General features: G+C 40.2%; 1 protein-coding gene across 2 annotated transcripts in view; it reads right to left on the reverse strand.

The window, feature by feature from the left end:
- Positions 1 to 3,237: 3,237 nt before the first annotated feature.
- The window catches only part of ZNF475 (zinc finger protein 475), a 32,545-nt gene continuing 21,325 nt past the window's right edge, over positions 3,238 to 14,457 (reverse strand). For both annotated transcript variants that reach the window (XM_067316139.1, XM_067316140.1), the window contains 2 exons: positions 7,003 to 7,183; positions 3,238 to 3,576 (listed from right to left, as the gene is read on the reverse strand). In XM_067316139.1, coding sequence (XP_067172240.1) covers positions 3,425 to 3,576; positions 7,003 to 7,183 — 333 coding nt within the window. In that variant the 3' untranslated portion in view covers positions 3,238 to 3,424. The remainder of the gene's footprint in view (positions 3,577 to 7,002; positions 7,184 to 14,457) is intronic.

Genomic DNA, 14,457 nt, shown 5'->3' on the forward strand with positions numbered 1-14,457 from the left:
TTTAAGCGTGTTGAAAGAGAGCAAACTATGAAATGGACCATGAGTGCTTTTCCCAGTGGACAAATCTTGCCACAGAGCTCACCATCATCACTGGCACAGGATATCATCATGGCTGGCAAGCTCAGCAGAAAAGCTCATGACAGAATAACTGCAGATGTGAGTGACAGCCCTATCTTGGTAGTGTTTGAAGTGCGATGATACACACTATTAGGTCAATGCTTTCGATAAGTAATTTTGAAGGTTGTTGTAGCAAGTTTTGTGGAGGGAAGGGGATGTCACATCTTGAATGCCTCTGAGATCTGAGTGCTATTGCTTCCTTCTGAGTTCCTGCAGGCACTGGTCTCACCACCACCTCTTGCAGCCCACTAGTATTTTGCCTCTGTGACTCCTGTTTCACAGATCCCACATTGAGTTTGGAGCTCAAAAGCAATCACCTATCAGCAGAGACAGTTATCAATTTGCCAAATCTTCATTTGACTCCCACAGAGACTGACATGGAAGCCATACTTCAGGCTTGTGATAGAAGGTCCTGTACAGGGGTATTTCCGTGCAAGACACAACACCATGTTGAAAGTATGGTTAATAGCTGTACTGTTGTGAGTTATAACTACTCTGCACAGCTCTTCAGGAAGATTTATTACTCTTTGGGATAACAATCCAGAACAAGAAGACTAGACAAGAGAAGAGCTTAGAATGAAACTCAGAACAACCGTTCTGGGTAAAATTTCTAACAGAGTTAAAGTCATCAGGACCCTGAACCCAACTTGTGGAATGACATAGGGACTTTGAAGCCTGAATCCCACTTTAAGATAGAGCTAAATTTTTAATGACAAAGATGGCACTGATTGTGCAAAGAGTGATTAGTCTCTTAAAAAACATCTGTGCTCTTGAAATGACTCTGTAACAAAGTTTGATGACTCAGGTAAGGCAGACATAGCCAAAAAGTGCTTATCATGTCTGACAGAGGAAGAGGGGCCAGAAAGGTGGGATTACATGGCATTCATAAACCTCCAGTTACCAAGCTACCCAGCAGTGGACCAGCACCTGATGTAAATTATAACAGCCTCCAGGTTCCTGTAATATATGCTGTCTGCCAACAGCTCCTAGGAACTAGCCCAGTAATCACAGATCAGTGCCCCTGTTCTTTCCTCAGGTCACATGCCTTCTCCCAGCCAAAAGCAGGCCAGACAGTACAGCTCTGGCTCCACCTGGGAATCTTCTCACATTTGAAAAGCTAACAAGGCTAGATCTGCAGGGTTTACATGGCTTTGCACTGTAGAATAGAAACTGAACCTTTGACTTCTGAAGATATCCATCTTCAGACGATAGAATTCTCGTTCTGAAGATGAAACGACTGCTGAGGTGCCATTGATTGTTTTGGAAATTATTTTCACCAAAGAATGCTGTTCTCTCTCCCAGTCTGAATTAACAGTCCGCCAGGGCTGGGACCAAGAGTATTCCTCTAATAACAGAACAATGATATTACTTCTTATTTCATTTACGCAACAAATCACACAGCTTGATAGCTTGGAAAAGAAAAGGAGCTGGTACCCATATTTCATTTTGGTGTGTGTGAAGACATCCACTTCTTCTGATTTGTGTAAGTTCAACAGTAAGTGCAAATGCTCTGGGAAAAGTCCCACTGGTCACACAATACATAACAACCAGCTCCAGGGAATTAAGCCTGAAGGTGAAAACATACACGAGATACAGTTTTTTTCATCATTTCAGGAAGCCCATATTGCTGGTTGACAACATGTATTGCATTTTGTCATACATTTTGAATAACTCACTGTCTACTTAATTAAACACTTCAGAGTAAGTAAAATAACGAAAAAAGTGCTCTCTACCTTGTTAAAGTGAGTATTACTTCCTTCATGTGTTTAACACATTCACTGATGTGTTTTGGCACTGATTCTGCTGTGTAACATGATAGCATTTTTTGAAATAGCATATTAAAACACCTCCCCCAGTACATTCCTGTATAATATCTGCCCTTGTTGCCCATATTGGCACTCTATTATGGTCACATTTGGCACAAAGGACAGGGTGGTATTTCATTCCAGCTGTCAGACACATCATGCTTGTTTTGGCTTGACACAGAAATGTTTTTTCTTTTACCAGGTTCATGACAAAGATGTGTTTCTCTAACTTATACTATTTTTGGCATGTTTGGTATACTGAGTAGAGGATAAATCATGCTATGAGTACCATTCTTAAGCAGGAAATGTCTCCAAGAAGAGGGCACTTCTGCAGTGTTTTCTAAAAACAGCCAATCTTTGCTTGTGATCCATAGCTGTATTCTCATATCAGGGAATGTTTTATCTGTAGCAGTCAAGGGCTTTGTGAGCTCCACTGTCCCACAAGGGTGTGAATACTGGAGTGCTTCATGGATTTAAGCTCTTGAGTGGGGGTCAATGAAGAGTCTTGGCTGTATTGATGGTAGCAAGATGGGGTTTCTCTGATTAGTCAAATTCAGCTGGAAGTTTTTACACTGATTAGACAAGTCTTTAATGGAAGGGAAGACAAAATTTGAGCCAGTTATTTAAAGTATTATTTTTTCTGACCAACATCACTCTGGCTTTGTTTCCACTGAGATTCAGAGAATTACTCCTCACCAAAATGCTGACTTCCTATAAGTTGACTCATGTTTCTGAAAGAGTAGGTGACAGCATTCACTGAGAGCAGGACATGTAGCTAATGATAATGTAGCTAAATGTCCCTTCTGACAAGGAAGCTCCTGACATTACACCATCTCTCCCACTCTCATGGATCTGTTGAAGAGCAAGACAACAAGAAGGACCTCTATAGGATATTCTCTTGAGGATCTCCTCAGTGAAAGACAGCCATAGGTCATTTCTTTCTGGCCCTTGCTGAATAGCAAAACAAACATGCTTCATAGAATGGGAAATGCATGTAGAGGGCACAACTGCTTTCCAAGGTCCAGCTTGCTAAACCTGAAAGGCTGTGAAAGAAGCAGGGCTGAAGAACATGTCACATTCGGGCAACAGACATCCTGACAGGACAGTGATTCAAAAAATAGCTGGTGAGGATTCTTCATTTGAATACTCCATGTACCCAACAATGCACAGGATCAGAAGAATAAAGATGAAACTTAACATTACCTTCAAGTATCCTTATGTCCTCCCTCTCAAACTGTGATTTCAAGGTGGGTGCTACCTGAACATCTGAAATGAGGAGGCATTTCTGCTACTGCTGGGCTAAAATCACCGCATTTGACCCCACACTGCAGTAGCTACCACTGATCTTTCTCTGGAGACCTTCAGATCATGTGATCTGATAACGCGTTCTCCAGCTGGATTTTATTTCTCTCACAGTGTGGTTGAAAGTTACGTGTGCATGTGTCTGTGTACAAGTGTGTGTGTGAGCATGCATGCATATGTATGCACGTGTTACATCCACTTTACTTTGCAGGTTTCGGTTTACATGACTTCTGGTGGACGATCAGTCTGTCTGGAAGGAAAGTACGCCCGCAAATATCACATGGAACTAGCTGGTTCTGGGCGCTGATCCAGGCAGCCTTGTTTAAAGAATCAAGATCATAGAAACCTTTGGCTGGAAAATTAAAAAAAGAAAGTATCAGTTTTCATTCTGGAGACCCAAATTCAGCTCTTTATGGAAAGTATTTTCAGGAAATACCTGTTGACTGAGCCTCTCAGTTTTAACCAAACCATATTGCTTTTGCAAATGAAAAAGAAAGAAAAGAAAGAAGTAAAATAGTAAATATATATATATATATATATATATATATAAAAGAGACTGCTTTTTGTCCCAGGGGTTGAATTAAATTAACTTCAAACTGAATCATTCTGTATTGTATGAAAGTACAGAGAAAACATCATGCTGTGTGTTATGATATGCATTCTTAGCTAATTATTAACATCTTTGCATACATAGTATTATTGGCAAATTTCACTCTTTGGCTTTACTTCAAGTTTTGTTTAATGAGCATGTGTTATCTGACCATGGCAATGAGAGGGAGCATATCGTACTTGAGAATGTGCTCTTTGTACTGCCCTGGACAAGGGCCCAATTTTCTTCCTGTTGAAGTCTATACGAGTTTTGCCAATAACTTGACTAAAGGTCAGGTAAGCCTAAAACCTCTTACAGACAAAACCTACAGTTCTTTTAAGCCACAGCTTCCACTGAGGTCATTGCACTAATGTGTCTATGGTCATCTACGCACTAACCCAGTTTTACTCTCAGTTACTTTCCATTGCAGAAAGACTGACTGCTCTGAAAGTTCAGAAGCATTCTTCAAACACTCACATCAGATGTCTTTTCAAGACTCTATTTGAGTATAAAAAAATCTTATTTACTTTCATCTTGAAATGGACTTTCACATAATGTTGTTTCAAATTCATTTCCAAAACAGACAGGTAGGTTGCTTAATACCTGAATTTAGATCTTGGAGTCTTCATTTGAAGAGTGCATAAAGAAAATACCTACATGGCTTTGTTTGAAGCTGTATTTGCTTTGTCCTTTCCAAAAGGTATAACAATACAGAAGATGGCTAAAAAAAAAATTGTTTTTGCCTTTGAGCTGTTAGCATCAGACAATTTTTAAAAAGAAAAGGATTTGTACATTTAAAAATATTCCATGGTTTCTGTCATTGGCACACCATGGATCTCTTCATTAAAGGCCCATACAGTTTTAATATGATTCATATCCAATGGTTCACATAACCACAATAAGCCTTAGATCTCTTAATATGCCTGTTCCTAATGTTCTTTTTGTTAGAAGAGCAACCAAGTAGTGTTTCTTTTCTTGGCTGAGACAAATAACCCATTTGCTTGCAGGAAATGAATGTGTATTTTCTGTACTTTGGAAAGTTTATTGAATATAAAAAAAGAGAAAAAGAGAGATGACTTTCTCCTTACAGGCATGTGTTGCATTCCACAAACAAAACACTGTGTAATCAGGGCAGTGGTTGTCTTGCCGTGACACTTTAGTTTTCAAAAAGGATTTATGTAAGTTATAAAAAGTTTTATGTAAGCAGTTAATATTTCTGAACTTATTTTGAACACTGCCTGTTCCACTCAACAACAGGGTAACTCCTCCTCCTTAAACTGAGAAACCGTTGAGACATGCAGTACGTGTATGTGGTCTAAGGGTCAGTTATAGCTTTTACCAGATGATCGAGAGTATGTCATAGAAAAAGAAAAATATTGAGATTATTTTCTTGAGGCCAGGAGCATGAGGCAACTGTAGGGGGAACAACGGTTTCAGCTCAAGCTACAGAACTGATCAGACTTGCATCAGCAGACATTTAGGGACACATGTTGGAAGCAGGTCAGTGCCCCCTGGGGAAGTGTGGGCACACAACACCTCATAGGAGACGTGTGGTGCCTGATATGACTCACTGCATAAATGAGACAATTTTCTGATTCATATCCGGGAGCCTTTTGCTGGATTGTTCTCTCAAAGATTAGATGTCTGCTTCCACTCCCTCATAATAAGAAGAGCGTATTTCAAAATAACCTGAATTGTCCTTCTGCATTCTCCTCTTTCAGACACAATTCTCACTTTCTCCATCTTTTTTACCACACATGTAAAAATTAAAAAAGCTGAACCACAAGAGGAAATGTAATGAAAATGCCTTTTGAACCTATCTTTTACTGCAGATTCAACTCAGCTGCTTGACATCTGTTAACCAATACTGATATTATTTGAACTGCTATTATTATTTTGAACAGATAATTAGTCTTCTCACTGATCCTGCTCGCTTTTGGATGCATCTCCTGGGGACATATTTCTTTGTGCTGCTGTAAAGTGATCTAAGGTATGATTCTTTCCCAGCGAATTGGGGGAGAACTTGTCTGTTTTTTCAGACATTAAGGGAAGCTGTTGGAAATTACAGAGAATACAAATAAAAAGCGGGTGAATTAGCCACCTGGGTGCAAGTGGTCCAAACTTGGCCCAAACTAGGTCAGACCACCTGGCAGGGCCAGGGAAGGCATCCAATGGAAGCGAATCAACTTCCAAGCAAAGCCTAAATAAAAATTCAGCTTGATTCTACAGTGAGCACATACCCCTTGGACAAATACGGGAGCCCAGCTCTGTAAGGTGCTAGGGATCATCAATTTTCATTGATCTGAAGAAGTGGGATCTCAGCATCTTATAGAACAGGACCAAATGCACAAACACGACATAATTTACAGAAATAGAATGCTTATTTTTACTGTACAGCATTTTTCCACTGTGTTTATATTATAATGTCTCATAAAGTAAGCTTTATAATATCTCACAACGTACACTTCTAAGGCTTGTAAATAAAAAGGGGCTAACAGTATCCACTGGATACTAATTGTAGAAGATACTGCAATTTTCTCTCTCCATATATTTTAATAAAAAACAGAAACTACAGTATATATTATAGGTTAGCTTTTAAAAATACCTTATTTCTAGCAGTTCTCATGCATTTAGTACTGCTTTTCTTATTTTACCACTGAACTCCCATTTTAGAGGCCACTCTTTAACACTGGGTAATAGCTAGCGTTGGGCCTTTTTTTTTTTTTTTTTAATATAACCAACACTATAGGTGTGAAACCTGGCTGAGATATCAGTTGCTATGTTGCCTGAAGGGTATTTTGTTTTAATGTCTGCATGGGTCAAGTCTGCACATTATTCTTGGATGCTTTTAATCATTTTAAAATACGGTTTTCTACAGTGTTGAAAGTAGTCAAAAAGTAATGATGTAGCTGTGAAGCAGAATGCTAATCTTTTCATGTTTTGATTCAGAAGGTACTGACACATAAAGAGGCATGTCCCACAAGGCAATGACTACTCTTATTTCTCACTGATGCAGCACAAAAGGAGAATAGGATGCTTAACAAAAAGATTAAAACAAGCTACAGTCCTATGATGACTAAATTCTCTTTGGACTGAATGGGGATATTTGCAAACTGCTAAACTAATCCTTAATTTTTTTTTTTTCTCCCACTTTCTTCATCCCATTTCCTCATTTGGTCTGTAGCTTACCTTGTACGTAACTGACTTCAGGCTTTTTGGGTTCTGGCCTTCTCAAATGCTTGGGTAGCATTTCATTCTCCTGATGCCATTTTTTCAGGCATTGTGGCTCATGGATACTAATAGATTTTGTTCCATACTCACGGCCGCATATGTAACAAATAATTGTTGGTGGCCATCTTATCACTGGTGGCTGCAAATAACAATTGTAACGAAGAATGAGTGTTGTTTTCAACATTAATTTTGAATCAGACAACTCAATGAAAACAATCATGCTGAATTTCAAATCTGTAAAATCACCGTTAATGTTCTTATCAGTTTCAGTATATCTGGATTCAGTCCTGAACCTTACAAGAGATATTGCCTCATTAACTGGCCATTTGGAACAGGTATGCTCGTTCTCCAGATATTGGGCTGAAAATTCATGTATGTCACCTAATAATAGCCATATAACTCTGTTATTTTTGCACAATCAGCCTGCAAATTCATGAAAATGCTGACTTACCACATTCTGAGAGAACTCCTCTGCTTGATCTAGTTGCTGTGGTACAGTGACAATCTCAAACCCTTAAATCCTTTTTTATCTATCTACTGAACAGAAGGAACATGGAAAGGAACAATAAAATCTTCCTCAGCTGAACTGCTGATGTGCTAATCCAATAGCAGAAAAATCTCATCTCCAGGCAGAGCATAATTAAAGCATCGTGTCAAGCATTAGCATCTCTCTTAAGTCAAACAGTGAGAGCAATTGTGATAAACTTGTGATTGTGGGAACTAACTCTGTGTTACTTTTGCCACAGATTGGTTAACTGGTGGAATTCTTGACCTTGACAGATTAAAACCAGTATAGGACATTTCAGGATTGGGGGCAAAAAAAAAGGAACAAGCAGTTTGTTTATCCCAACGATCTCAGTGTGAATCTTGCCAGTGACTTCAGTGAGGGCAGAACTGGACTCTGAGCATGTCATTGTTTCTGTACTGCAGATCTGCTTTTGTTTGTAGAAAAAAATAGCTCAACTAAAGAAAAAAAAACCTCAACCCCCAAACTCAGAAATACATATTCTAAGCTTGAAAAATATATAATTACTGTGGTATTGCAGATTATGGACTAGACTGTGTCTTTAGGCACATCCTGCGCTAGGCGTGGTGTCAGCACCAGCCCCACTCCAGGAGTAGTGCAAACATACTGCAAAGATATCATTTTGAGGCACATCGATGATTCTTGCAACTGTCAGAATTTCCTTCATTCCTGGTTGCAGAATACCAGTAAAAGACTACCTATTTCCTGCCCTTTTATTAAAGGTAGAGGGAGAGCAATGCCAGACCAAACATGGGAAACTTTTCTCACATAAGCAAGGGAGGTGGAGATTTCATTTTTTCCTCTGCTGTGTAAGACAAAGGCATAACCTATTCCAATATTTATGACTCTCTCTGTTAGCCCATCAGTGTATTCAAGAAATTCTGGGCAGCTCTTCTTGCATTTATGCTACAGTCTGAATATGTCACTAGTGAATAATCTGCATAAGCTTTCTTTCCTGTATCACACATGTAAACTCTATTATATGAAGAAATACTACTCTACAAAGTGTATTTTTGCTGGGAAAAGTTCACAGAATCACAAAACAGCTGAAGTTGGAAGGGGCCTCTGGAGAACATCTTGTTCAACTCCCCTGCTCAAGCAGGGTCAATCTTCTCTGCAGGCTGACCAGGACCATGTCCAGTCAGATTTTGAGCATCTCCAAGGATGGAAACTCCACAGCCTTTCTGGGTAACCTGTTCCAGTGTTTGACCACGCTCACAGTAAAAAAGCTTTTTTCTTATATTCAGACAGAATTTCCTGTGTTTCAGTTTGTACCCGTTGCCTCTCATTCTGTCAGTGGACACCACTGAGAAGGGTCTGGCTCCGTCTTCTTTACTCCCTCCCATCAGGTATTTATACACATTGAGACAAAATCCCCCTTGAACCATCTCTGCTCTCTCAGCCTCTCCAAATATGTCAGATGCCCCTGTCCCTTAATCATCTTTGTGACCCTTTCCTGGACTTGGTCCATATGTCCATATCTTCTTTGTACTGGGGAGCCCGGAGCTGGACCAAGCACTCCAGATGTGGCCTCACCAGTGCTTAGCAGAGGTGAAGGATCACCTCTCTCAATCTGCCAGCAACGCTCTTCCAAATGCAGCCCATGATGCCAATAAACTTGCCACGAGGGGGCATTGCTGGCTCATGTTCAACTTGCTGTCCACCAGGACCCCCAGACCCTTCTTTGCAAAGCTGCTTTCCAGTCAGTCAGCCCCCAGCCTGTACTGGTATATGGAGTTATTCTTCCCCAGATGCAAGACTTCACATTTCTCATGTTTGGACTTCATGAGTTTCCTCCCTGATGATTTCTCCAGTCTGTTGAGGTCCCTCTGACTGGCAGCACAACCAACTGGTGTATCAGTCTCTCCTCCCAGTTTTTTATCATTTCCAAACCTGCTGAGGGTGCACTCTCCCGAGGTCATTAATGAAGATGTTAAACAGTACTGACCCCAGTATTGACCCCTGGGATGCAGCCCTAGTGACTGGCTTCCAGCTAGACTTTGTGCCACTCATCATGGCCCTTTGAGCTTGGCAGTTCAGCCAGTTCTCAATACACCTCACTGTCCACTTATCTAGTCCATACTTCATCAATATGTCTATGAGGATGTTATGGGAGAAAGTGTTGAAAGCCTTACTAAAGTGAAGATGAACAATATCCACTGCTCTCCCTGCATCCACCAAGCTAGTCATTTCACCACAGGAGGCTGGCAGGTTGATCAGGCGTGATTTTCCCTTCATAAGTCCATGCTGACTACTCCCAATCACCTTCTTGTCACTCATATGTTGGGAAAGGGTTTCCAGGATGAGTTGTTCCATCTCTCTCCCTGGGATTGAGGTGAGGCTGACCAGTCTGTAGTTCCCCTACATCTTCCTTCTTGCTCCTCTTGAAGACTGGAGTGATGTTTGCTTCCTTCCAGCTCTCAGGAACCTCCCCTGATGGCCTTTCAAAGATCACTGAGACTGATGACATTGGTCAGCTCCCTCAGCAACCATGGATGCACCACATGGGGTCCCATGTCCCTGTGTATGTCTGGTTTGTTTAAATGCTCCCTAATCTGATTCACCTCCACCAAGGGCAAGTCTTCCTTTTACTGGACTTTCTCACTGGTCTCTAGGGCCTGGGATTGCTGAAGGTCGGTCTTACCAGTAAAGAGCATGGTGAAGAAGGCCCCGAGTACCTCAGTCTTTTCTATGTCCTTTCTCACCAAGGCCTTTGCCCTATTCAGTAGGGGGCCCTTATTTTTTCCAGCCTTGCTTTTGCTGCTTATGTACCTGTAAAAGCCTTTCTTGCTACCTTTCACATCCCTCGCCAGATTCAACTCTACATGGACTTTGGCTTTTGTAACCCCATCCCTGCACATTTGGACAGTGTCTCCATATTCCTCCTGCATCACCTTTGTTTCCACTTCTTGTAGGCTTCCTTTTTTTGCTAAGAGTTTAGTCAGGAGCTCCTTGTTCATCCACTAGGCCTCTTGCCACCTTTGCTTCATGTCCTGCTTGTTAGGATGGACCATTCTTGAGCTTGGAGGAGATGATTTTTGAATATCAGTTAGCTCTCTTGGACCCCTTTCCTCTCCAGGACCATAACCCATGCGATTCTTCTAAGCAAATCCCTGAAGAGGCCAAAGCCTGCTCTCCTGAAGTTTGGGGTTGTGATCTTGCTTTTTGCTCCACTCCCTCCTCTCAGGATACTTAAACCCAACATCACTGCAGTCAAAGCTGCCTGTGACCTTCATAACCTCAACCAGGCTTTCCTTGTTTATGAGGTCCAGCAGAGTGCCTTTCCTCCTCTCCTTGAACACCTGTGACAGGAAGTTGTCATGAATGCACTCCAGAAACCTCCTGGATTGCTTGTGCCTTGCTGTCCTATCTTTCCAGCAGATATCAGGGTGGTTTAAGTCCCCCATGAGGATGAGGGCCTGCAAATGTGAGGCTTCCTTCAGTTGTCTGAAGAAGGCCTCATCTACTTCTTCTTCCTGATCAGGCGGGCTATAGCAGACACCCACAACAACGTCACCTGTGTTAGTCTGCCCACTAATCTACCCATAAGCTCTCAGCTGGCCCATCACCGGACAAAGGTCCATGCATTCCAGTAACTTGAACTTGATATGGAAAGTTCTGGCACAGAATTGAAGTATACCTTATACAAAGCCAGTCATTCTGAGCACATTTTCAAGCTCTCAACTTTCATGTGCTATTTCCTTAGTCATCTTCGATAACAAAGTATTTTAAATATGTATATTACCTTCTCTTCCTATTCATAGCTGAATATAGCCACAGTTGTTTTTAGAAGCCCAATAACTTTTCATTGCCAATTTTCACCTAGTTTCTTATTTCAGCTATTGACTTATGCTTTGGCTGATTTTGAGGCAAGATTCTGGGTCCTAATACAGAATCTTCTGAAGGCAGTGTATGGGTTTTTTTTAGACTCCAGTAAACTTTTGGTGAAGATAATATAATGCAAGCTCTTCAAGTCAGGGGACTCATTTCAGTGGGCATGCTCATTATGGGTGCGCTTGTAGCATTTTAGAAGTGGTTTTCTAAAAAATGCTGTGTGAGAATACTGAAAACACGTTTTCCTTTCTAGTTTTCATTAGTTTGGTCCTGGCCATTCAGCAGAATAGATGATTTACTGGATGCAAACTGGAAAATAGCAATTTGATTTACATTCAGTATGCAGGGACTCTTTTTATACTACCAAGATGGTACAAAGGAATTCATTTAACAAACAAAAAATAAGGTTGTTTAGCATGCACCATCATAATCATTTCCAATGTATGGAGCAGAATAACAAAAGCAAATTTACAGCTTAAACCAGAGTTTAAGTCCTGATAGAAGATGGGTGAAAAAAAATCACTTAAAAAAAAAAAAATTCCCAATTAACGTAACAGAAGGAAAAAAAAGAAAAATGGTTAAAGTCAAGTGTTTTCTACCTTAAATATGTTTCCCTAGCGAATGGAAATAGCTTTTTATCTCTGACTCCCTCGTTCAAATCCATCACACTTCTTCTAAAGTAACTGTGACATACTGTTCAGTTTTGAACAGCTGCCGGTGGTCTGAAAGAGAAAGGTTGGTCATCTCCATCCTGTGTGATCTGGATAGATTTCTGCAGTTCAAAGCTCCTGAAATGGTTCTTTTGGCAGTCTCACCTGAAAACCTGAAGATTGAATGAGTGCTATTTTGATCTCTCCAGATCCTAACAGGGATGGGTTTTGTGTTGTGACTCAGAGAAACGAGGCCTGCAGCTGAATAGAGAAGCCTGTTTTCCAAGTTTATCAATTCAGCATAACTAAATGCTATTTGGTGAAAAAATTGTTTTAAAAATCTGTTCAAATAGAAATCCTTCTTTTTTGTAACTTTCACAATTAAGAAAAGGAAAGAAACAGTAGAGACCAGAATTAATTAAAATAAATCAGCTCACTGTAAGGATGGAATGATTTTTATCAGAAATATAGTGAGTTTGAACCATCACCACATATTAAATTTCACACACAAATCCTTTTCTGCAAATACACACACTGTAAAAAAATGGAAAATAAAAACTGAGGGAGAATATCTTTACAATCTGTAGTAACAGCTCATTCACTGCTTACCTGTGGAGTCTTAGGTATGATAAGTTTTGCTTGGATTTTTTTGCAACTGATGGTATTCATCCTTCATTTCTTTTTCTTTTCAGAGTGTTCCTACCCAGAATGTCACATCGGGAGGCCTGCAGTTTGAAACTAAACTATTTTTGGAATCACCAGAACTTTCCAACCCAGACTACTCACAAGTCAGTGGCTAAGCTGTCTGCTTACTGCTTTTTCACTTTTGAAAAGGGTAGTAGGGAAGGTCTGTTCCTGAGGAAATGTGTTATTATAAAAATACCTACAAATACCTGACAGTGCAGTTAGGTTTTCCTCTGGTGCCTCAGTATTTTCTTTTTTCTCCAAGACTGTTAAGTATGTCTGTGTTACCATGAATGAAGTTATTTAACTTGGAGGGCTATGTAACTATGTATTTTCAATAGACCTGACATTACCTGAGGTCAGCCCCAGGCTGCTGTTATGACCACACATGAGGTCAACCCCCCCTTCACTGAACAAAGCTTTTAATTTCCTCTTAAGTACACCCATTAAGAGTGGCTCCCAAGCTCTGCTCTATAAAGATTTATCATCTAGGACTAAAAGATCCCCCACCCAAATTCTTATTCCTTTAATTATCCGTGTAAATTAATGGAAGGAGGAGAGACTTCCTGATCCACATCGGAGCTCTCATCATAGCTCTCATCATAGGCTTGAACTGCCCAAGGAACAGTGGATCAGAAAAAAATAGTATAAATACTTAATGACAGCATCATGTTATATGAAAGCAACCTTTTCCACTCATTCTGCTCTGACAAGCATTTTGCATAAGGGACAGAGAGAATCCATAGAGTGGCTCTCACAACCACCCAAAGAAGCATTTCACAGCGTTCTGAAGTGCTTTCAGCTGTTGACTGGCCACAATAACAGACTAATGTTAGGACTGTTTGTATGCCTATGTGTGAAGTGCAATAACAAGAAGGTAATTCTGCCTGATGATGCAGGTAACTACAGATTTCACTCCACTGGAATCACTAGAATATCCCACTTTACTCCTGATGTGCTATCTTTAAAAAAGAAAAAAAAGGTCTAGTGAACATGGCATTTATGTAAATGCAGAAAGGCAGGAACCTCTATCATTCACAATAATAATATGTAGTGAGCTTCACTCCAACCATTCATTCACTTTTCTGTATTTGCAAACGTATTTGTCACTAATCTTCTAACAAAAACTGCTGCAACTGAGACAAATGGAAAGCTTGTAATTGACCTCCCACCTTCCTTAGAATTACAAGGCATCTTAAGGTGTTTTCATTTTATGCAGTGGCTAGATACCTTTATGCTAAAGCAAGATATGGCATCAACATTTTGTTGTTACATAGGTTTTCAAGACTTCTCTATTATAATACAGAAAAGGGAGATCATTAACATCTTTTTATTTTGTAGGTAGTTAAAACAATGGGAAGAAAACAGCAGATGGCAGCACCAGATGCTAGTGATACATCTGATAGAATTTTAGGATTAAAGTTATCACCATCTGTTGTCCAAAAAATTGTAAAACATATCCATAGGAAGTCATTAGTACTCATCTACATAGGCAGCAGGAAACATTTTGGTCTATGAAAGAATAACAAACACATTCTGCTCTAGAACAAGTCTGAGTTTCAATAGTACCAGACATCACTGTCATTGTCTAAGGTATCACAGCAGAATCTAAATAGTATGCAAGAATCGAGATTTCTGAGCTGATGCCATCCTTCAGTCTATTAAGCATAGACTGTTGTTTGCTTTACATAGTCAGACATGATTAACTCTGATGTGTTC

The sequence above is a fragment of the Apteryx mantelli genome, chromosome Z, assembly GCF_036417845.1.
Source record: "Apteryx mantelli isolate bAptMan1 chromosome Z, bAptMan1.hap1, whole genome shotgun sequence".
NCBI lineage: Eukaryota > Metazoa > Chordata > Aves > Apterygiformes > Apterygidae > Apteryx > Apteryx mantelli.